General features: G+C 37.2%; 1 protein-coding gene across 1 annotated transcript; it reads left to right on the forward strand.

Moving 5' to 3' along the window:
- Positions 1-3,165: 3,165 nt before the first annotated feature.
- On the forward strand, positions 3,166-22,181 carry LOC104607164 (ABC transporter B family member 4-like). The gene is made up of 14 exons (XM_010272721.3): positions 3,166-3,862; positions 3,990-4,066; positions 4,386-4,797; positions 5,400-5,454; positions 6,881-7,056; positions 7,192-7,413; positions 7,545-7,783; positions 8,016-8,541; positions 8,677-8,950; positions 9,151-10,034; positions 10,227-10,493; positions 10,596-10,859; positions 10,939-11,232; positions 11,326-22,181. The coding sequence occupies exons 3-14, from the start codon at positions 4,462-4,464 to the stop codon at positions 11,689-11,691; spliced, it is 3,903 nt and encodes a 1,300-aa protein (XP_010271023.2). The 5' UTR covers positions 3,166-3,862; positions 3,990-4,066; positions 4,386-4,461; the 3' UTR covers positions 11,692-22,181.
- The last annotated feature ends 1,432 nt before the right edge of the window (positions 22,182-23,613 follow it).

Below are 23,613 nucleotides of genomic sequence, written 5' to 3' on the forward strand. Positions count from 1 at the left end.
CCTCTCTACTCCACTTCATTATGGGTAGTTGATACATAAAATGACAAAATACTTGTAAGGTTATATTTGAAAGTACTTATGTTAAAAATAAATGTGTACTCAAATAATTGCTTATTTACATTTGGTATCTAACTTTTTCAAGTGAAAATAAAAACTTTTTTTTTTTTATATTGAGGGTTTGATAGTTATTTTTTCTAATAAGTACTTAAATATATATTGTCTTTCATTTTCATTAATATCTTACGAAAGCACTTTAGCTCTTTTTCGCATGGGTTTAGACAAGGCATGAGCCAAAGGATGTGTAGCTTATCCTTGCCGTGTGCAAACCGTGTGACCGTATGAGCACCAGGCTTGTACTGACCAAAGCCAAACTGGAATGACAAATATCTGGGAACCAGCCTATAAAGACCTAGTGGACAAATTAAGGCAAAAACCATTTTTGTGGAAAGCAAATCTGGTATCACAAGCAGGAAGATCAACAATGATACAAGTTGTAGCTCAGTCTCTACTCTCTACCTATGTATCAAATGTCTTCAATTCGTTGCCTAAAAGCACCATTGAAGAGATGGAGAAACTTCAAACAAGTTTTTGGTGGAAGGGCAGAGCTAGAACAAAGGCTTTCCACACAATAGGTTAAGATAAATTTTGTCATCCTATTGATAAAAAAAAACAAGTGTCATCCTAAAAAGGAGGGTGTCTGTGCTTCAGAAAACCAAATACATGAAAGATGGATCCATGTTCCCACTTCAAGGTATGACTTCATATGGAAAATTAGGGACAGAAGGCAAGTCTCCATTTGTGATAATTTCCCACATTAATTAAGGGTGGATATCCTCAACAGGCCGAGGGATCTCAGCACTGCCATACTTCATTAAAAGTTAAAAGACCTAATTTTCTCTATAAAATCAGCCTATACATGCTCAACAAGAGATTTGTCATCATCATCGTCGTCAGTATTTGCAAGCTGAAAGTTCCTTTTAGATATCAGATCTTTACATGGAGGCTCCATTGGGATGGCATCCCCACGAATGATAAAATGAACTTTTTTGAAGGAGGACGACAAAATTTGTCTAGTGTGTAATATGGAAATTGAAACAACCTATCGCTTCTTTTATGCTTGTGCATATATGGAATTGTCATTTCTCATAAAGTTGCATGACAATACAACAGCCGGTCCTATATGGGTTATAATAGAGAATATTGTAAATGCATATATCATAAGGCCCCATATGCAAAATAGGATTGTTACAACTCCATAGAGCAGGAGTTAATGTCGATGGCTCTTTTGTACAATCATGAATAAGTAATCCAACCAGAGTAATATATAGCAGCAGCAGGACGTTGGGTAAAAGTAAAACATCCCTGCATCCAAGGCTGACTGGGTCTACAGGAAGCAAAGAAAAACAATGTCAAAGAGATAACAGTCTTCTATGATGCACCATTAATTGTGCAAATTTTGGACAATAATTCTACTGATCAAATATCAACTAGCTACAAAAGCATATAAGAGGGGAATAAATCTACTATATCAATATCAACTTACCCCTCAATGGATTTCATGTATCATCTTTTAAAGCATAGTATGAGGTTTTGTTGGGGTCAGTGACTAACAGCTATAAAGCTCAGGGGGTCTTTGTCATTGACTGCATAGTATTAGGGGGTGGGGGTTGTAATTTATCCATATAAAAATAGATTTCAATGGATGTAAAGGTGTAAATAGATCTAATTCGAATCAAATTAGGCAAACCCAAATTCATATTTGATTCAAAATTCGATATCTGATAGATATTGAAACTCAATATTGTCCAAATTTGAATTCGATTAAATATTTGAATATTCGATTTGATTCGAATTCATCCAATTAATTATTTTATGTAATTAATAAATATATAAAATAAATATTTTATTTATAAGAAATAGGGAAATTGCCCAAAACTCACCATGAGTTTTCAACATTTCTCTTAAACTCACCACAACTTTTCAAAATGTCTAAAACTCAATGTTAGTAAGTTTTTATTTTCCAAAACTCACCTTCCGTTAGTGCACCATTAATGCTTCTTAACAGAGGTGTCCATGTCAACATAAATAACAATTTTCATGACCAAATTACCCTTGAATGGTGAGTTAGAGGAAAAGTGGTCTTTTTCAGTTTTCAATTTTCTTGTTTTTTTTTTTGCATTTTTAATGTTTTGTTATAATTTCCAATGTTTTTTTTTATAATTTCTGTTTTTTTTACATTTTTCTATTTTCTACAATCTATAAATTTTCCTGTATTTCTGTTATTTATTTACAATGTCTATGTTTTTCTATAATTTTTGGTGTTTTTTCTACAATTTTAAATTTCTGATTTTGTTTTTCAATTTCTACAATCTATGTTTTTATGTATTTTATATTTAAAAATATTTTTTGAATTTTTCTTTTTTTCATGTCTAAATATTAAAATGGTAATATATTAACACCCATTAATTTATTTTGTATATATTTTATATTTTTTTTATGAAGTTTAAAATGGTAATATATTAATGCACGTTAGTTTGTTTAACGTCAAGTTAGTGACATGGTGAGTTTTAGACATTTTGAAAAGTTATGGTGAGTTTAAGAGAAATTTTGAAGACTCATGGTGAATTTTAGACAATTTCTCTAAAAATATATAAATATAAAATTATTTATATAATTTAAGTATTATATATAAATTATATAAAATATCTAATTACTTTATATATTATATATAAAAATTAAATAATTAATCAAATTCAGATATTTATCGAATGGAGTCAGGTCATATCCTAATTCGATCAATTGTAATATTCAAATTATCCGAATTTTAATCGATTATATCAAATTTTGAATTCAAAATTCAGAGTTTTAAATATCGCGCGTTGACACTCTAATGGATGTTTAATTTTGATCAGTATTTGGCTGACATACAGGAATCCATCATCTGCTTATATATCCTAACAACTTGATCCCCAAGCAAACATCTATATATACAAATACAATTCAATAGTTAGCTGGATTAAAAAATTGGCAAGTTGGCAAATTTAAGGCACGTCAGAGGCTGTACATAACTACATATACAATACAAATACATCAATGAAACAACGATGGTTCTACCGCCCACAGTTTTTCTCCAAATTGATTAGTATATTTTTTACATGTTTTGACGAGAGAGAGAACCGAAAGTTGGGATCTGCTGCTCCCATGTCGCACCGCTGCGTGTAACGGGCTACGGAGAGCGATGCGACTCGCGAGAAGAGCAGAAGATCCGGGTTCACCCCGTCGGCTCTAGCCTCTAACGGCAGGCTAATAACCAGAGCTCACATCACATCTATATATCTTCTCTCCACGACGCATGCGCTTCATTTTGACTTTGCAGCTTTTAAAATCATTTTAATGGCGCATGACCCACATCAGTACAGTAGTACTACTCTAATTCTAAAGCCTCAATTCATATGACTATGAGCTTGTTTTCATATATAATTCATTAAAAACTAGGCCTTTGAGAAGTTTATATCTTACGGCCATGACTTTACTCAGCAGCTGCACTAAGTTAAACTAGCTATTGTTGTAAAAGAACCAACTGAAAGCCCGATACATTCTGAGTAGGGGAAAACGGAATCTTCCATTATCCGTTCATTAATTCTTTGACTTCTGATACTCGAGTACATCTGTAGTACTGCTTGCTCCCCACGGAAACTCCTACAAAGCACCCTATATATATATATATATATATAATTTCTTTGATAAGCACATATAAATATTTGGGTTGAATAAAAAGAAGAAATAAGTACCAAGAATTTAAACAGGAAGCCGAAGAAATCAGCAAAGGTGTAAACCCCCCAGATTCTGCAATTCCATCAAGGTACACTCTTTTCTGTTTTTTTTTTTTTTGGCAGAGTAGCTTGCATTAGGAAAATAAAAGAAAATGTACATCTTAGAGGATTGGCAACAGTCAACTATTATGTTTATGGTCGTTTTGTTTTTTTCAGTGATTTCTGCTGGTATTAAATGGTGACTTTGTAATGCTAATGTGGAAGGCGAAATTGCAGAGTAATGAATGATAGAGGTCTCTGTTTTTCTTAATTGAAAATGATGTCCAATTGTCCTGTCCTCTACTTTTCATTTCCATCTTTTCATTGTTTTCACTGATCTTGTTGTTTGTGAAGGTTTGTATCACCATATTTTCCTAAAAAGTTGCAGCAGCAGATATTTGTTTCTGCAATTCGTACTCTTAGACTTTCAGGTGCCAAGATGCACCGGTTCTTTTCTCTGGTGTCGTTAGTTACTTGAGTAAAGATTGATTGTTTTTTTTTTTTTTTTTTTTCTTCGTTTTGGTGTGGAATCGTCATTTATAAGAAGAGAACTCAAATTATAGTGTTTTGCAGTTATATGATTTAGCTAGGTTCCGTTATTCCAAGCTGAGAAATAGCAGAACATAGAATAGAAGCGAGTGCTGGCAACATGGATGATGAAGAGAGGAGGGGAGATACAAATACAAACCAAGAGGCCACCGTTGCGATGAATCACCACCCACCTCAGACAGGAAATGGTGGAGATGAAAAACAAGATTTGAAGAAGAAAGGAGAAGAAGATGAGAGGAGTGAGAAGAAGAGCATCCCATACTACAAATTGTTCTCCTTTGCGGATGGCACAGACATGGGAATGATGGTGGTGGGCACAATATCTGGAATTGCAAATGGGGTGTCCATGCCCCTCGTCATCCTACTGTTTGGCCAGTTGATCGATTCTTTTGGACACACCCAGGGCACCAACAATGTGGTTCACGAAATTTCCAAGGTATGTACTATGTACTAGGTATGTATTACTACATTCTAATTAATTAAAGCCTATTTAATTAAAAGAATTAATTCTAATACCATATTTTTCTTGCATCATAGATTTTCCCACCCAAACATATATATGTATATATATATATATATATATATATATTGCCTATATCGCACTGATGTGACAGTGTTTTACCTTGAAACAGGAACATATATTATCAATCAAGCTCTCATAAACAAATTGACTAGTTCTTTAAAAAAATAAAAAATAAAACAGATTCAGTTTTACCGACTGTTGGTGAGCCAATTGGTCCAACCATTTGAACTGGCCGGGTCATACAACAGTACTGATTCAAACATGGAGACATGAGAGCATGTGTCACGTGAAAATCTCATCGTCCTTCATTTATCTTTCCGCTATTGTAAGCGTAAATTGTCTTCGTTGAAATAAATCAAATATGTTTAATTTCTCTGCAGCCAAATATAATTTCTTAATTGCTAGTATATATAGAAGAATATATTCTTCTTATTTCTTCACTTGGGAATGCTTAAGCTCAGATGGGCTCAATCAGTAACAACTTTTCTTTTCTGATTATTATATATTATGTTCAGGTTTGTCTCAAACTGATCTACTTGGCTGCGGGAACCGCTGTAGCAGCATTCTTGCGTAAGTTCATCTCTCCACTCCTCTATCTCTTAGGACAAGGTAAAACGATAAATCATTAAAATAGAAAAAATGAAAATTAATGTTTTTAGTTGATGGTAAGTTGGCAACCTCAACCAACCTGAATGGGCATTACAAATGCAAACAGATGGTGGTGGTATGGTCAATTATAATTTTAACTAGTTCAATTATAATTTTGTAATTTTAATTTTAACCAGTTCATCGAATATAAAAATCAATTTGAAAGGAAAATGGCCAATTATACAAAGAATAATCAAAATGGTCAATCCAGAATGTCATCAGATAGGGGACCCACTGGGGTGTGGTTATATTTTCAATCCTATTGTCCATATCAGTCACATACTCATACATATGTCCCACCTATATATGTTGGTGATTCCACAGTTAATGTTTCAAAGCTTAAACATTTTAACATTACCAACAAAAATGGGCTTACTTTCAAATGTGGTAATATGTTTTGGACTGAACAATTTCCATTGTGATTTAGTGAAACTATGAAATATTCTACATATATTTTTGTAGTTTTTATTAGGGTTATTAACTAAAACATTCGCTACACTTTCATAGATTTACTAAGACCTATCTTATAGTTTGTATTTTACTAAAATATCTACTATAGTTTGCTTAATTAATCTTCTATGTAAAGAATTGTTTGTGTTGCTATTTGAAAATGATCAAGTGATCACCTAAACCAAATAAAAAAAAAAAAATGTTTAAGGGCATGGGCCAATGTTTATTCCCAAATTACCCTTGATATGTCATACCAAACTTTGAGAAAGAATCAATGTTTAGTTTCCAAATTTACCTAACAATTAATGTTTGGTTTCAACACAATGAAGAAGAAGAAAGAGAACAATGCATGGTCTTCAATTTCTTCATCTATAATAGTGTATCCTCCTCCTTGAACAAAGAAAATAACTGATGGAATAAAATGATTATCCACATTTTATTAGGGTCAAGAATGACATTTTCATTTGTATTTTCTTTTGATTAAACTAGAATAAAGCAACGTGCTATAAGTGTAAAAACGAAGAGAGGGACATAAGTTAAGGTTATATAATCAAATTTAACTTTTATACTTAACAACTTTTGTCTTAACAAAAGCTTGATTAAATCAGTTGCATATTATAAATAAATATATAACATACTATATATATTTATATATAATACATAAATAGTTAAGCTGGTTTTTTTCTAGATTAACTGAAAACTGAATCGATCATTCGGTTTTCAAAAATACCGTACTGATCGGTTCGGTTAACCGTTTTTTTAATATTTTTTGGTTTTTCGGTTCGGTTTTTTATGAGCACCCTCGCCCGAGTTGCAGCTCTACCATGGAATGGCTGTGGTACAGTATCTGTATGTCAACAGGTAGAACTATCACTGAGAGAACTTTTATTATTTGCAGAGGTGGCTTGTTGGATGATCACAGGGGAGAGACAGGCTGCACGGATACGGAGTTTATACCTGAAAACGATATTGAGGCAAGATATCGGTTTCTTTGATAGAGAAGCAAACCCAGGAGAAGTTGTTGGAAGGATGTCCGGTGACACTGTTCTGATTCAAGACGCCATCGGTGAGAAGGTAGACCTCTTAGAGTAGCTAGCGAATTTCTTTTCCTAACATTTTCACCATTTATATACTTGATTTAGGTTAAGAAATATTAATTGAACGGCAAATTCATTTCCTCACTCTCTTCCTTGTCAATGCATGTTGCAGGTTGGCAAGTTTATACAGTTGATGTCGATATTCGTGGGTGGCTTCGTGGTAGCATTCGCCAAAGGCTGGCTTCTCACCCTTGTCATGTTATCTTCCATTCCTCTTCTTGTAGTCGCTGGTGCAGTCATGTCCATTGTTATAGGGAAGATGACATCCCGTGGACAAACTGCTTACTCACAGGCAGCAATAGTTGTGGAACAGACACTCAGCTCTATCAGAACGGTATGCGCTCAGCTCGCAAATTTCGACTTTTCTCCTCTCAAAGTGAAACTGATGTTCATTAATATATATATATATATATATATATATATTAATTGTAAAACTTTCTTTCTTTTATGACTATATACGTACAGGTCGCCTCATTTACTGGAGAGAAGGAAGCTATAACTAAATATAACAAGTCACTAAGGACTGCATATAAATCCGGTGTTCTTGAGGGTTTGGCTGTTGGGTTAGGCCTTGGTGCTGTCTTTTTCATCATATACTGCGGTTATGCTTTGGCAGTTTGGTATGGTGGAAAGCTGATACTTGATAAAGGCTATACAGGGGGCCGAGTTGTTAATGTAATTGTTGCTGTCTTGTCTGGTGCCTTGTAAGTTGCAAATTTCTTCTTCTTTTGCATGGATGGTTTTCCCCCCACTTCTGATGTCAAATTATTAATCCAATAATGCAAGAAAACTTGAAGATGTCTGCTCATTGTTTCTACATATATACATATATACATGTTTGTAGTCTCCAAGTCTATGACATTTGCATAGTATGATTTTGATTGTTTATGCTTTAATAAGGTTTTCTTTCATTATTCAATTCCTTTTGCATTCCAGGTCCTTAGGTCAGGCATCTCCATGCATGAGCGCATTTTCTGCAGGGCAAGCAGCAGCATTCAAGATGCTTGAGACAATCAAGAGAAAGCCAGAGATAGACTCCTATGACAACAAGGGGAAGCTTCTGAATGATATTCGTGGAGATATCGAATTGAGGGATGTTTACTTCAGTTATCCGGCTAGACCAACTGAGCAGATATTTAGTGGGTTTTCTCTTTCCGTTCACAGTGGCACAACTGCAGCTTTGGTTGGACAGAGTGGAAGTGGGAAGTCGACAGTGATCAATCTGATAGAGAGATTTTATGATCCTCAAGCTGGTCAAATTCTCATTGATGGAATAAATCTCAAGGAGTTTCAGCTTAAATGGATTAGGGGCAAAATCGGGCTCGTTAGCCAGGAACCCGTACTGTTTGCTTCTAGTATTAAAGACAATATAACCTATGGGAAGGACGGTGCTTCTCTTGAAGAGATCAGATCTGCAGTCGAACTTGCCAATGCTGACAAATTCATAGATAAACTTCCTCAGGTATTAATTTTGGAATACTTTGGTTACTTTGATCTCTATTTAATTGCCATTCTAACATTGTTGTAATCAATTTGAAGAAATAATACTTCTTTTACATTTTATTGTTATTATACTGTGTTCATTTTTTCCATTCAGGGACTGGAAACTTTGGTTGGTGAGAATGGAGTTCAGCTGTCTGGAGGCCAGAAGCAAAGAGTTGCTATAGCGAGAGCAATTCTAAAAGAACCACGAATCCTACTCCTAGATGAAGCAACAAGTGCACTTGATTCAGAATCTGAGCGAATTGTGCAAGAGGCATTGGACAGGTTTATGGTCAACAGAACTACCATCATCGTTGCTCATCGCTTGATTACAGTTAGGAATGCTGATATGATTGCTGTCGTTCATCAAGGAAAGATTGTAGAACAAGGTATTTTTAATATGTAGATTCATTAATTCCTACCATACCAGGTGAGCTTTCCCAGTAGAGTCAATTTCATGGATTCTATTTTGTTCTGTAGTCATATAAGAATTTCTTAGGCATGAGGGTTACCTACTAATCTACTATATTGATTTTATCAATGTATGGGAAAATAGTTTTACATTAATTAATAGTTGTCAATTGATCAGGCTCTCATTCTGAGTTACTCAAGGATCCCAATGGAGTATACTGCCATCTAACACAGTTGCAAGAAGTGAACCAAGATTCAGAACATCAAGCACTAAATGTAGAACCAGACATTATAGTGGATTCTCAGAGGCATTCAAGCAGTCGTATTTCCCTATTACGCTCCATAAGTAGGGGATCATCGGGGGTTGGAAACAGCAGCCGCCATTCGTTCTCAGCCTCATTTGGTCTACCCAATGGATTTAATATCCAAGACACTGCAGTAATAGAATCCCGTACCCCACTTCCACCACCTTCTCAACAGCCAGTGACAGTCCCACTCTGGCGCCTTGCCTATCTGAATAAGCCAGAGATCCCAGTCCTAGTACTTGGAGTGATATCAGCAGGAGTCAGTGGTGCAATACTTCCAGTTTATGGGATATTCATCTCTAGTGTAATAAAGACATTCTTTATGCAGTCAAGTGAACTTAAGAAGGACTCACACTTTTGGGCTATCATGTTTGTTGTCCTTGGCCTGGTATCATTACTGGCATTTCCATCAAGGACATACTTCTTTTCAGTTGCTGGTTGTAAGTTAATAGAAAGGGTCCGATCAATGTGCTTCAAAAAGGTGGTTTACATGGAGGTTGGTTGGTTTGATGACCCCGATCACATGAGTGGTGCCATTGGTGCAAGGCTTTCTGCAGATGCAGCAACCGTGCGGGGTCTGGTAGGGGATTCCCTTGCCCTGCTCGTGCAGAATGCTGCAACAGCAATTGTGGGTTTGGTCATTGCTTTCCAAGCAAACTGGCAATTGTCTCTTATAATCCTTGCTTTGCTGCCTCTAATAGGTCTTAGTGGATTGGCCCAATTTGAGTTCGTCAAAGGATTTAGTGCAGATGCGAAGGTTTGATCTAGACTCGTGTTGATTCATTATATTTTTAATGCATTTAGAAGGAAAAAATGCATTTCAAAGTGCACAAAGTTAACAAAATATGTAAAAATAAGTCCATATGAGGCCTTTTAGTGACTATTTTTCAAACTAAACCTGTATCCTCCTTGGTTTGTGTTGAACATGATGTCAAAATTAATGTTGCAGATGATGTATGAAGAAGCAAGCCAAGTTGCTAAAGATGCTGTTGGGAGCATTAGAACAGTTGCTTCTTTTTGTGCAGAAGAGAAGGTGATGCAACTGTACAAAAAGAAATGTGAAGGCCCATTGAAAACAGGGATGAGGCAAGGGTTGGTAGGTGGGGTTGGTTTTGGGCTGTCCTTTTTCTTCCTGTACTGTGTTTATGCAACCAGTTTCTATGCTGGAGCACGGCTTGTTCAGGATGGAAAAACAACACCTTGGAATGTTTTCCGTGTAAGTATCCCATCCATCCACATTTATGATGTAAATTATTCTAGTCCTTTGAGATGAGTTCCTGGTTTTGATTTTCTTTATTGCAAATCTCCTGCTCTGCAGGTTTTCTTTGCACTCTTCATGATAGCTGTTGGAATCTCTCAATCTAGTTCTTTTGCACCTGATTTCACCAAAGCCAAGTCTTCTACTGCTTCCATTTTTGGAATTCTTGACCAGAAGTCCAAGATAGACCCAAGTGATGACTCTGGATTAATTTTAGAAAATGTGAAGGGAGAAATTGAATTTTCACATGTCAATTTTAATTACCCAACAAGGCCTGACATTCAAATTTTTCAAGACCTCTGCTTGGCCATCCATTCCAACAAGGTAATTGTTATCAACATTTTAGAATCTATTAATTCAAATGATCATACTGTACTAATAATCTGAATCTCTTGTCCATCAGACAGTTGCTCTGGTTGGAGAAAGTGGATGTGGGAAATCAACAGCGATATCATTGTTGCAGAGATTTTATGATCCTAGTTCAGGCCACATTACTCTAGATGGAATAGATATTCAGAAGTTTAAGCTGAAGTGGTTGAGGCAGCAGATGGGCTTGGTGAGTCAAGAACCTGTCTTATTCAATGACACCATCCGAGCCAACATTACATATGGAAAGGAAGGAAATGCTACAGAAGCTGAGATTATATCTGCAGCTGAACTGGCAAATGCCCACAAGTTCATTAGTGGATTGCAACATGTTGGTACACTGTAACACTTAACTGTGCTCAATTCATCATTTCTCTGAAACAAAAGAAATAATTAGTTTGTTTATCTGTCAAAACTAATACAGGGGTATGATACAATAGTAGGAGAGAGAGGAGTCCAATTGTCAGGTGGGCAAAAGCAACGTGTGGCAATTGCACGTGCCATAGTGAAGGGGCCAAAGATCCTACTACTTGATGAAGCAACAAGTGCAATTGATGCTGAATCTGAGAGAGTGGTCCAAGTTGCATTGGACCAAGTCATGGTGGATCGAACCACAGTTGTAGTGGCTCACAGATTATCCACAATTAAGAATGCAGATTTGATTGCAGTGATCAAGAATGGAGTCATTGCTGAAAAAGGGAAGCATGAAACATTAGTCAATATCAAAGATGGTGTTTATGCGTCTTTGGCTGCAATTTACATGGCTGCTGCTAATGAGTCATCTACATGAGTTTCTAGTTATGATTCTTCATTAGTGTTAAGAATGCAGATTTTATTTGCTTTTTCTTTTTTATTATTTTAGGATGTAAAATTAGAGGGTGAATCTTTGTGGTCTACAATCTCTATTATATCTATACCTGGCCAATCGATATAACTATACGAGGGAGAAAACTTTCCAGGGACATTTTTGTGGTACGAATTAAAACAAGTTCTACATTAACACCAAACAAGTTACTTGCGTGTTGTGACATTGCAATTTGCAAGTTGCATTTCACCCTACTACAAGTTGCGCTTGATGCTATACATGTTATGGGGCTCATGTATCAACATGTGGACATAAAAGTGTATCCTTTTTGTTGAAGATTAATTAGTCTTATGATGTTTTTCTGAGTAGATGTTTTATGTTAGTTGTTAGATAGGAGGTGGGGACCACAATAGTTATGTGAGTCCAAATTTTATTATGTTTTTGAGTGTTATATATGCTGTTTTATGTTTTGCCGCTCTATAAGGGCATAGTTATCTTTGTACTGTTCTATTATTTTAATATAAATAATAAGTGAAGGGGGCGACCAGATTATTGCTCTCTTTTCTTTTCAACTTCTCTTCTTCTCTTCTTCTCTTCTTCTCCTTCTCTCTTCCTTCTCTCTTTAATAAACTACTTTTCTTTTATATTTTTTAATTTAGCAGATTTCTACTCTTTTATGAGCTCCATTTGTTTGCAATGCAAATCTAGACCGGATGCAAAACTTGCACCTGGTTCAGATTTACATTTTTTTTAACTACTAGTGGTGGGGCACGTGCATTGCACATACAAGTTTGTCATTGTAAATGAAGTCCCATTAAAATACATCTATCTCTGTTTCACTTGCCCTAATAGTAATGTGGCTGATCCAAGCCTTGCATTGGATAAAAGTTTTAGGAATAATAAATATTAATTGGAAGATGGGAATGTGACACATCTCACTTGGTAACATGAAGGTCCCAAAGGGATAACTTTCATTGATGAAGGCCAACAGTATAGGTGGTTGAGAGCGATTTTGGGCTGGTCACATTCAATGGTCCACATGTGTGAAGGAGAACACAAATAAGCAGACTTACCAGCCAATCGAATAGCAGAAAAAACAGAGGAAATAGCCAAGGATATGAGCTCATGAATCTTATCTTCAGTCAAATTTCCCTGTGCATCTAGTTTGTGAGCTGATGAGGATGATGTAGTATCAGTTGGAGTTGGTTCAGCTGAGGCTTGATAAGCCTTATGTTGTCCTTTCTTGGGGGGTTTGACTAGGCATTCTACAATAATGTGTCCCTGTTGTTTGTAGTAGGTGCAGAAATTTTTCTTCTTACAGTGGGATGCTACATGTCCATATTCTTTGCATTCATAACATTGCATCTTCGAGATATCCTTCTTCCCCTTCTGTTTGGTGGCCAAGAAGACAGTATCCATTTCATGTTCATTCTTCTGATCAAGTGTAGACTAAGTGAGGAAATGAGATTCATCCCTTAATAACTCACCAAGTATATATCAAGATCTGGTACAGGCTCTCTACTGAGTATACTAGAGTGTAGGGTTTCATAATCAGATCTTAGATGCATCAAAAAATGCAGTCTTTCTCTTACTGAGATGTTTCTTCATAGTTTTCACACAACAGTCTATAGAGAGATCCCCAAAACGAGCCAATTCATATTCAGTCCAAAAGTTCACAAACCCAGCATAGTATTCCTGAATCCGCTTCTCCCCTTAAACACGAGAAAATATCAACTTCAATTTGATATTGCCTAGACATATTCGATTGTTGATAAACCTTTTCAAGGTATTCAAACATGTCATGGGCAGATTTGAGTCCCCTCATCGAAATACTGACATCTATAGTAACATCCATAATTTTGGAAGAAAAGAATTGAATAAGTGCTTATTATATAAGCACTTAAAAAAGCTGGAAATTTGGGTTTGAAAAACAAGCGCTTATTTTTAAATAAAAATTTATTTCGGGCTTATTTTCCAAACACCAATAAGTGCTTAATGGTGTAGTCTTGACTCAAATAAGCACTTATTTTTAAGCACTCCCAAATTAAACATGGCCTAAAATAATCATGATTCATGAATCTTGGTCTCAGATGCTTGAAGACTTTGTCTCTCCCTGAACGTCCATTGCCAAAGAAGGTCTTCTTGAAGCTTTAGAAAAGTATCTCTCGATTAAGCACCGTTACTCAGGTTGTTGAATTCCAGCAAGTTTCAGATATGAACCTAAGCTACCATCTGTGGAATGCGTATGTCAACCTCTTAAATGCCATTGCAACATGATTTTTGACAATCCAAGTGAAGGTTAGTGATGGAGGCCCATCCCAAGGCCCATCTCACTCCTAGGGGCGGCAGCTCCTAGGATAAGGTCAAGATTATCCCAAGACTCATCAAGAATTCAAGAATTCAAGACTCATCAAGAATTCAAAGAATCCAAGACTCATCAAGAATTCAAAGAATCCAAAACTCATCAAGAATTCAAAAATTCTAGATAATCCAAGATTCATGCATGGATAAGATCAAGGGAGATCAGACGGGGGAGATCAAGTCAAGAAGAGTTCGATCCTATCTACAAGTTTGAGATGTTTAGATCAAATCTAATTTCTTTTCCTAGTTCTTTTATAATTTCTCAATGTATTATAAATACTGCTATTTCCCAGAATTATGAATCAATTCATACTTCAGATTTCAGAATTTCTTCAAGTTCTCTTCTTCCTATTTTCGCCACCTTTTCTCTCTCCTAGAGAAATCGGTGTTATTCGCTAGGTGCTAGCGAACGCCCGGTGCTTGCATAGCCAGCTCCGGTTCTCATTGCTTCCATGCTGCGTCAGGTGGTATCAGAGCAGGGAATTCGCCCAGTCATGTCCAACCCAAACGGTAGCAGTCGCAACCCACCCCGTGACGGAGATCAGGGGTTCCCAGCTATTTGGAGAGCAATCGAAGAGCAGCGTACAACCACACGTAACATCGAACGGCAGTTGGCAGAGGTGACTGAACAACTGCAAACCTTGTTTCGGGAGGTTGTCCCACGAATCCAGGAAAATCCACAGCAGATCGCAGGAGACGACCACAACAGACCACCCGTCGCTACTGCATCCCGACGCCCAGTTCTTGACGACGACAGTGATGACGATTTCGAATTTGGTGGTGCTCCAGTTCTTCCCGGCAACGACGGAAACGGTAGAAATTGGCACAATCAAGGTAATTTCAACCCCCGTAGGAATAATGATGAATTTAAACTCAAGGTAGATATTCCTACTTTTAGTGGAGATCTTGGTATAGAGGGACTTCTAGATTGGATCACAGAAGTCGATAGGTTCTTTGATTACATGGAAATACCAGAGGAATGAAGGGTAAAATTAGTAGTTTTCCGATTAAAGGGAGGCGCATCTATTTGGTGGGAACGGATGAGAGAGACCCGGATGAGAGAAGGAAGGGGTCCTATTCGAACCTGGAGGCGCATGAAACAATTGATCAGAGGTAGATTCTTACCTCCTGACTATGAACAATATATGTTTGAATCTTATCAGAGGTGTGTGCAGGGTTCTCGTAGTGTTAATGAATATACATCTGAATTTTTGAGATTAGCTGAAAGAAATCAATTATCTAAAAGTGATAACCAACAGGCAGCCCGTTATCTAAGCGGTTTAAGACCGTCTATCAGAGATAAAATTGGTGTACAGATGGTTCTTAGTGTGCAGGAAGCAAGGAACCTAGCCTTGAAAGCAGAATTAATGTTCCAAGACAAGGCACGCAATGATAATTATCGCCGGTACAGCGGGAGCGACAATAGGTCGACAACTGTCGATAGAAACAAATCAGTTCCGGTAGTACAACCTTCTCACCTGGCAAGTACAAGTAACGCCGGTAAGGCTACTACAGGAGGACATACTCGAGGTAATCCTTCCAACCCTCATAAACCCAGTAACCCTTATGCAAGGCCTGCTCCTATTAAATGTTTTAAATGTAATGAGGTTGGACATAGATCTAGTGATTGTCCCAGGAGGAAGGCAGTTAATATGGTAGAAAGGGAGGAGGAAGAAGATATTGAGGATGAAGTATATTGTGGACCTGATGGAGAGGATGAAGAGGGTCCATATGAACATGAGGAGTATACTTGTGTGGTAAGAAAATTAATGTTGTCCCAGAAAAATAATGATACTTCTCAAATGCACAGATTATTTCGTACCAGATGTACTATCAAGGGAAAATTATTTAATTTAATTATTGACAGTGGTAGTCAGGAAAATATTATTTGCAGGGATGTCATCCAACAATTACAGCTGATTCCTGAAAAACATCCCAACCCATACACAATTGGGTGGATCAAGGAAGGAGGCGGCGTACGAGTGGAAGAATGCTGCAAGGTACCTTTTTCAATTGGTAAGTACCATGATGAAGCATATTGTGATATTGTAGATATGGATGCTTGCCATATTTTATTAGGGAGGCCTTGGCAATTTGATACAGATGCAAGGCACATGGGTAGGAAGAATACCTACCAACTTGAAAAAGAAGGTACACGCTATACTTTGTTACCCATAGCAGAAAAAAATATTACAAATACTCCAAAGGCACATGAGAAAAATTTCCTTACCATCACCCATCATCATGCTGAATTTGTTAAAGAATGTAAGGATACTCATGAGATACATTTGTTAGTAGTAAAGGGAGAAGATGTTAATGATGAAAATACAATTCCAGTTGAAATATAGGGACTACTGGATGAATTTAATGATGTAGTCCAGAGGAGTTACCAAATGAACTCCCTCCCCTAAGAGATATACAGCACCATATTGATTTTATTCCAGGTGCTAGTCTACCTAACCTCCTACATTACAGGATGAGTCCCACGGAGAATGAAATTTTACGTGAAAAGGTAGAAGAATTATTGAAAAAGGGACACATTCAAATCAGCATGAGTCCTTGTGCAGTACCTGCCTTATTAACACCTAAGAAAGATGGCAGTTGGAGAATGTGTGTCGACAGCAGGGCCATTAACAAGATCACCATTGGGTACAAATTTCTCATTCCTAGGCTGGACGACATGCTGGACCAATTAAGCGGAGCTGTAATTTTCTCAAAAATAGATCTCAGGAGTGGATACCATCAAATCAGGATCCATCCCGGAGATGAATGGAAGACAGCCTTCAAGACTAGAGATGGCTTGTTTGAGTGGTTGGTCATGCCCTTTGGACTAACCAACGCACCTAGCACTTTCATGAGGCTGATGAACCAGGTATTGCGCCCCTTCATTGGTAAATTTGTGGTAGTCTATTTTGATGATATTTTGATATACAACAAGTCTATCACTAAGCATGTGGAACATATTAGGGAGGTCCTGAAAACATTGAGGGAAAATAAATTATATGCTAATTTGAAGAAATGCATCTTTATGAATGATAATTTATTATTCCTGGGATTTATTATAAGCAAGGATGGTGTGAAAGTAGATGAAGAAAAGGTGAAAGTCATTAGGGAGTGGCCGACCCCATCCATTGTCACAGATGTCAGGCAATTTCATGGGTTGGTAACCTTCTATAGGCATTTTATTAAGAATTTTAGTAGTATCATGGCTCTCATTACTGAATGCTTGAAAAAGGGGAAATTTCAATGGGGGGAAGAACAAGAGCAAAGTTTTGCTCTCATAAAAGAAAGGTTATGTACTGCTCCTGTTCTTGCCTTACCAGACTTCAATAAATTATTTGAAGTTGAATGTGACGCCAGTGGAGTTGGCATAGGGGCTGTATTGTCCCAAGAGAAAAGGCCCATTGCTTTCTTTAGTGAAAAATTATGTGAAGCCAGGAGAAAGTGGTCTACCTATGACAAGGAATTTTATGCTGTGATAAGAGCCTTGAAAACATAGGAACACTATTTAATTGCAAAGGAATTTGTTCTCTATACTGACCACCAGGCCCTAAAATATCTTAGTGGGCAAAAGCAATTAAGGAGTGATTTACATGCCAGATGGTCTGCTTTCCTAGACAAGTTCCCATATAAAATTGTGTATAAGATAGGACAGCAAAATAAAGTGGCTGATGCACTTAGTAGGCGTGTAGCTCTCATCAAGACCCTCAGTGTTGAGATCGTGGGTTTTGAATGCCTAAAAGACTTATATGCCCAAGATGAAGACTTCCAACAGGTATGGGAGAAATGTGTGAATAAGCAGCCAGCAAAAGACTTCTTTATTTATGATGGGTTCCTTATGAAAGGGGAACAACTGTGTATCCCTTGCACCTCCCTCCGCGAAAAGATCATCAGGGATTTGCATGGGGGTGGTTTAGCAGGACACTTGGGAAGGGACAAAACAGTAGAAGCAGTTAGGGGGCGATATTATTGGCCAAAATTAAGAAGGGACATGTCTACCATCGTAAGCAGGTGCTATGTTTGTCAGACAACTAAGGGACAAACCCAGAACACAGGTCTCTACATGCCCCTACCCGTTCCTACTGCTATATGGGAAGACTTGTCCATGGACTTTGTGCTAGGCTTGCCAAAGACCTAGAGGAACATGGACTCCGTCTTCGTGGTGGTTGATAGGTTCTCAAAAATGGCTCACTTCCTCCCATGCAAGAAAACAGCAGATGCATCCGCAACAGCCAAATTATTTTTCAGGGAGATTGTTTGCTTACATGGGGTACCCAAAACCATCACTTCAGATCGTGACACACGGTTCCTCAGTCACTTTTGGATGACCCTGTGGAGGTTGTTTGATTCATCACTTAATTTCAGCAGTACAGCCCATCCGCAGACAGATGGACAAACAGAAGTGGTAAATCGAACCTTAGGGAATTTAATTCGCAGCATATGCCAGGAACGGCCGAACAGTGGGACTTCGCCATAGCCCAGGCTGAGTTCGCCTATAACAATGCAGTGCACAGTTCTACAGGCAGATCCCCATTCTCCGTCGTGTATATGAAGGTCCCTAACCATGCACTGGATTTAGTGAAGCTACCCAAGGAACCCAGTGCCAGTATCTCAGCAGAGCAGATGGCAGAACAAATTCAGTCCGTCCAAGAGGCCGTGAAGCAGAAACTAGAGCAATCCAACGCCAAGTACAAGATGGCCGCAGACAAACACCGCCGACCTCAAGTATTTGATGTAGGTGATGAGGTTATGGTCTTCTTAAGGAAGGAAAGAATTCCCGTAGGTACCTACAACAAGTTGAAGCCTCGGAAGTATGGTCCATACAAGATCGTGAAGAAGATTAATGATAATGCCTATATAGTGGACCTACCAGATCATATGGGTATATCCAAGACCTTCAACGTGGCTGACCTTCACCGGTACCTGCCAGAGATAACACTTGCCTATCCTCGTCATGACTCGGGGTCGAGTTCTCTCCAAGTGGGGGAGAATGATGGAGGCCCATCCCAAGACCCATCTCACTCCTAGGGGCGGCAGCTCCTAGGATAAGGTTAAGATTATCCCAAGACTCATCAAGAATTCAAGAATTCAAGACTCATCAAGAATTCAAAGAATCCAAGACTCAACAAGAATTCAAGAATTCTAGATAATCCAAGATTCATGCATGGATAAGATCAAGGGAGATCGGACGGGGGAGATCAAGTCAAGAAGAGTTCGATCCTATCTACAAGTTTGAGATGTTTAGATCAAATCTAATTTTTTTTCCTAGTTCTTTTATAATTTCTCAATGTATTATAAATACTGCTATTTCCCAGAATTATGAATCAATTCATACTTCAGATTTCAGAATTTCTTCAAGTTCTCTTATTCCTATTTTCGTCACATTTTCTCTCTCCTAGAGAAATCGGTGTTATTCGCTAGGTGCTAGCGAATGCCCGGTGCTTGCATAGCCAGCTCCGGTTCTCATTGCTTCCACGAAAAGATCTGGGGAAGCTCCGTTAATCCCAGATGAGTTGCCATTTAAGTCAAGATGTAAAAGGAATTCCATCTCCAGCATTCAAATCTGCCTCTTCTTGTACAAAATAAGCTTGATCTAGCATGATTTGAAGACATGTGATTTAACTGTGAATTGCTTCAAAAAAGCCACCGACCTAACACCTAGTCGAGCTAATTGAAATTTATGACATTGAAGAACTAAAGCTTCTCTCAGATCTGGAATGGGTGGACGAACTATGCATTAATTTCTGTAATTTCTATTAGTTTTTTACTGTTTCAGTGTATTTTTATAATTCCTATTGTTTCTGCAATTCTGTTGTTTTTTTTTTCCATGTTTTTCTACAATTACGATGATTTTTTCTATAATTTCTGCCTTTTATGCTTTTTCATAATTTCTATTATTTATCTTCGTAAAAGTTAACATTATATCTATGATAAAGCCAAATACATGTAGTATGAGATCTGTCCATACTCCATACACAAAAAGAAAAAATCATGAAGTACAGTTAGAGGTGATGAATTTTGCCCCTGATACTATTTCCAACTCATAAATGTGCCCCTCACCACAATACTTAAAAAGAAAGAAACAACAAAATGAAGCCTCAATGATTACTGTAGCATTATCATCCAAATACATGAATCAAAGACAATACCTACTTATGTAGAAGCTAAATAAATAGAAGTTTTCAATCACCACAGAGAGAAAGCTTTATTTGTTCATGCATTAGCTAATGGAGATAAAAACATTCATGAAGGAAAGCAAAACAGCTGTCTTCCTTCAATATACAACCTCCTTGGCACTCTGAATTAGGACTGTTCCATTTGTCTCAGTTGCAGATGTATCAACACCGCTAGAAAACACGGCAATCTACAAAAGAAGCCATCAAGTAGAGTTTTGTCAAACAGGAGATAAAATTTGTAAAAATTACCAGCAACCAGATTCAACAAAAACTAAATTCTACACAACCAATATAGACCAAGAATAGTGAAGCGAGCCAAGCTTGAACCCTTGATCGTGAAGAAAACACTCTACCAGTGAGCAGTGAGTGAACCAATTCAAACCAAACACAAGGTATGTACATCTTCTTCTTCTTTCCTCTCTGTGTTTGACACCAAAACAGGGGCTCCACACCATTAAGCAGGGACTCCACATTTTCACCTTTTTAAAGTTCCCCCCTCCTTTTCGATACAAAAACAGGAGCTCTGCTCGTATTCTTTATTTATATTAACTGCTGTTTTGAATGTAAATGTAAATTCACTAAATCAGAAACCATTTCTGTGGATTGGTAGTTGGGGGAAAGACCTGATTACACAGTTTATATTATTTGTTATTCAGTGTTAATCTTGTGAACTGTGATAGTTACAGGGTTTATTGTGGATTCACGTTCAATTAGAACACTTGTGGAGTTGCTTAGTTATTTTATTTTCCTTTTTTTTTTTTTGCATGAAACTGCTTGGCCATTGAAGGAGACTCTGTAAACACTATAAACTGGTAAGGAGAAAAATAAAGATGAAGCAAGCTTTTTTCCTCTCAAAGAAAGATGAAGCAATTAAAGGAGATAAACAGGTTGTCAATGTCATCTACAAATAAAGGGAGTTACAATAAGGTTGAAGGATATACTTCCTTGCAGGTAATGAGGTGGGCTTAACAGCACTCGTCTTCAAACCAATGTTCTAATTGCAAACCTCTCTAGTAGATTTAATACTTGGAACTTACCTATGTTCATGGCTAATAATCCCTCAACTCAGAGATGTAGAACTGAAAGTTGGACTTGGAAAGGAGCTTTGGGAGTGAGGCCTCTCAAAAACCTTCCTCAAACTCTTTTGTCGAGTGAGACTTGGGAAACTATCATGCCTTCTTTTTGGTGGCTGGTGCGCCTTGACAAAATAGATTGCTTTGACGATGACTTAGATCTTCCATGAAGATGCTTAACAAGCCAATCCTTAGTAGGAGTTGTTTTACTTGGAATATCCACGGATTTTCCTTGATTCAAGACCATAAAGAAGTCATTTGAAAATAACATCTTTTGAAGTTGATACAGAAGATGAATGCCAATAAAGAATGAAACATCCCTTTTGGGAGTCCGGATCTCCTGTAATGTGCCAGATCAGCATCACACAGTTAGCGCAGTGTAATTCATCGATTTTTGGGAGAATGACTCAGCCCACTTTAGAATTTTTAACCCCACCATACAAATGGAATGAATCTCGAGACTATGGGGGTTTACCGCCATTTCTTTTTAAGAAACCAAATCTATGTAAAAATTTCTAGCCCATGTTCTCTGTTTTTGCTGTAAGAAGGCTTTTGCAAAGCGTTAAAAATGGAATAGGAAGAAGGAGATGCCTAAGTCCACTCAAGACACAACAATGATAGATCTAGACAGGTTTGGGAGCTTATTTTCTCCATCGTTTTGGAGCACTGCAAGCACTTTGAGAGATAGACTTAGCCAAATACAAAAGCCTCGACCAGATCCAAACCCATCAGAAAATTAAAGCACATGATGGGAGGCTCTTTCTGTTGTGGTTGCTTAAAAAGTTGAGGTTAGATTTTGTTTCCATCAGAGGGGATCCCTGTTTCAAGGTATTTTGCACAGAAAGATATCGGTGATCTCATTGCTTCTCCTGTTGTAGAGAGAAATGAAAAAAAGGAATCATGCAATGATGTAAATAAACAATAAATTTTGTTGTTTGCCCTTTGTTGTAAATTAGAAACAAATTTTACTTTGTTTCTCCTCTATTGTAGATAGAAAGAGAGTTTAGAGAAATCGTCCCCATATGTCATAACCATTAGTGAATTTGTTTTAATGTTTTTAATATTTAAAAAAAAATAAAAAGCAAAGAAACGGAAGTTCTCCCACCATCCGTTAATCAGTTCACACGTGTAAGAGTTTAATGGTGTGAGGCTAACCTGGCATATTATGATAGGATATGAAGGAAATGGGGACTCCCCTTTTAGTGAGTTCCATGGTGTATGCTATACATATATTTTGCAATTTTGTTAGGGAAAATTCCTGATCAGTACCCTTTACTTTGGCTCAAGTGATAATTTGGTCCTCAAACTTTAAAATGTGATAATTCAGTATCCAAACTTTCAAAATGCGACAATCCAGTACCTATCATTAACCATCCATTAAAGTTCAGGGACCAAATGGTCACTCGAGCCAAAGTACAGGGTATTGATTGGGAATTTTCCCAATTTATTACATTAACGGTTTTGGAAATGAGAAATCAATCTATTCGACCACATTCCAAATGTTTCCCATTCAGCTCTTTGCATGACACATTTGAAATCAATTTATTAATGGAATGACAACAATGGAAAAAAAATATAAAGATGATAGGTAAATTTGGAAAATAAAATCAGGCACCATTCTCATTTTTATAAGAGGTGTGTGTGTATAGCATGCCTAACTTGTTGTAAAATTTATACTTTTTGCATAATTTGCATTCCAAACAAATGATGCAGAATTTGGACCACCTTTCTCCTACTTTCTTCATTCTCTTTCATATAAAGTGGAAACTACACAAAGTTGAAGCCTTTCACTATACCGAAAAAAGAGTCAACAACAAAATCCAGGACTGGAAAGGGCTCTATCTAATTAAATCTGTCAGTTCAGCACTTCCTGTATTCACAATGTCTTGCTTCCTTCCTTTTGCCTCAATCTCTCTATGACGCAGTAACAAAGTCTCAGAGGAAATTTTGGTAGAACTAAGGTTATATTGGTTTGAAGGAAAATGTAGGAAAAGGAAAGAAAAGATAAGGAAGCCTTTAATTTACAACCCTTATATTGATTTTCTTATCTTTTCCTTCCTTTCTTTACCTTTTCCTTCAAATCAAACATAGGCTAAAAGGAAAATGACAGGAAAATTCATTGGGGTAAGCTGGTCCCAAATGTGTTTTAGTGAGGAGAGAGGTTTAGGATTCCGGAACATTGGGTGTTTTAACCTAGCCCTTGGCAAGACAGGCTTGGTGACTTCTGCAATCTATGGTCCAAGATTCCATAGATTGTACTTTCCCAATGATAGCTTCCTCCACTTTAAAAAAAGAAA

This window comes from Nelumbo nucifera, chromosome 3 (genome assembly GCF_055504915.1).
Source record: "Nelumbo nucifera cultivar China Antique chromosome 3, China Antique-T2T, whole genome shotgun sequence".
Classification (NCBI taxonomy): Eukaryota; Viridiplantae; Streptophyta; class Magnoliopsida; order Proteales; family Nelumbonaceae; genus Nelumbo; species Nelumbo nucifera.

Bases quoted from the DNA above. Each gene is read 5' to 3' on its own strand.
- LOC104607164 (XM_010272721.3), top strand. From the start codon at position 4,462: ATGGATGATGAAGAGAGGAGGGGAGATACAAATACAAACCAAGAGGCC. The intron at 8,951-9,150 runs GTATTTTTAATA...TCAATTGATCAG, and splicing joins AGGAAAGATTGTAGAACAAG to GCTCTCATTCTGAGTTACTC. The intron at 11,233-11,325 runs GTTGGTACACTG...AAACTAATACAG, and splicing joins TCATTAGTGGATTGCAACAT to GGGTATGATACAATAGTAGG.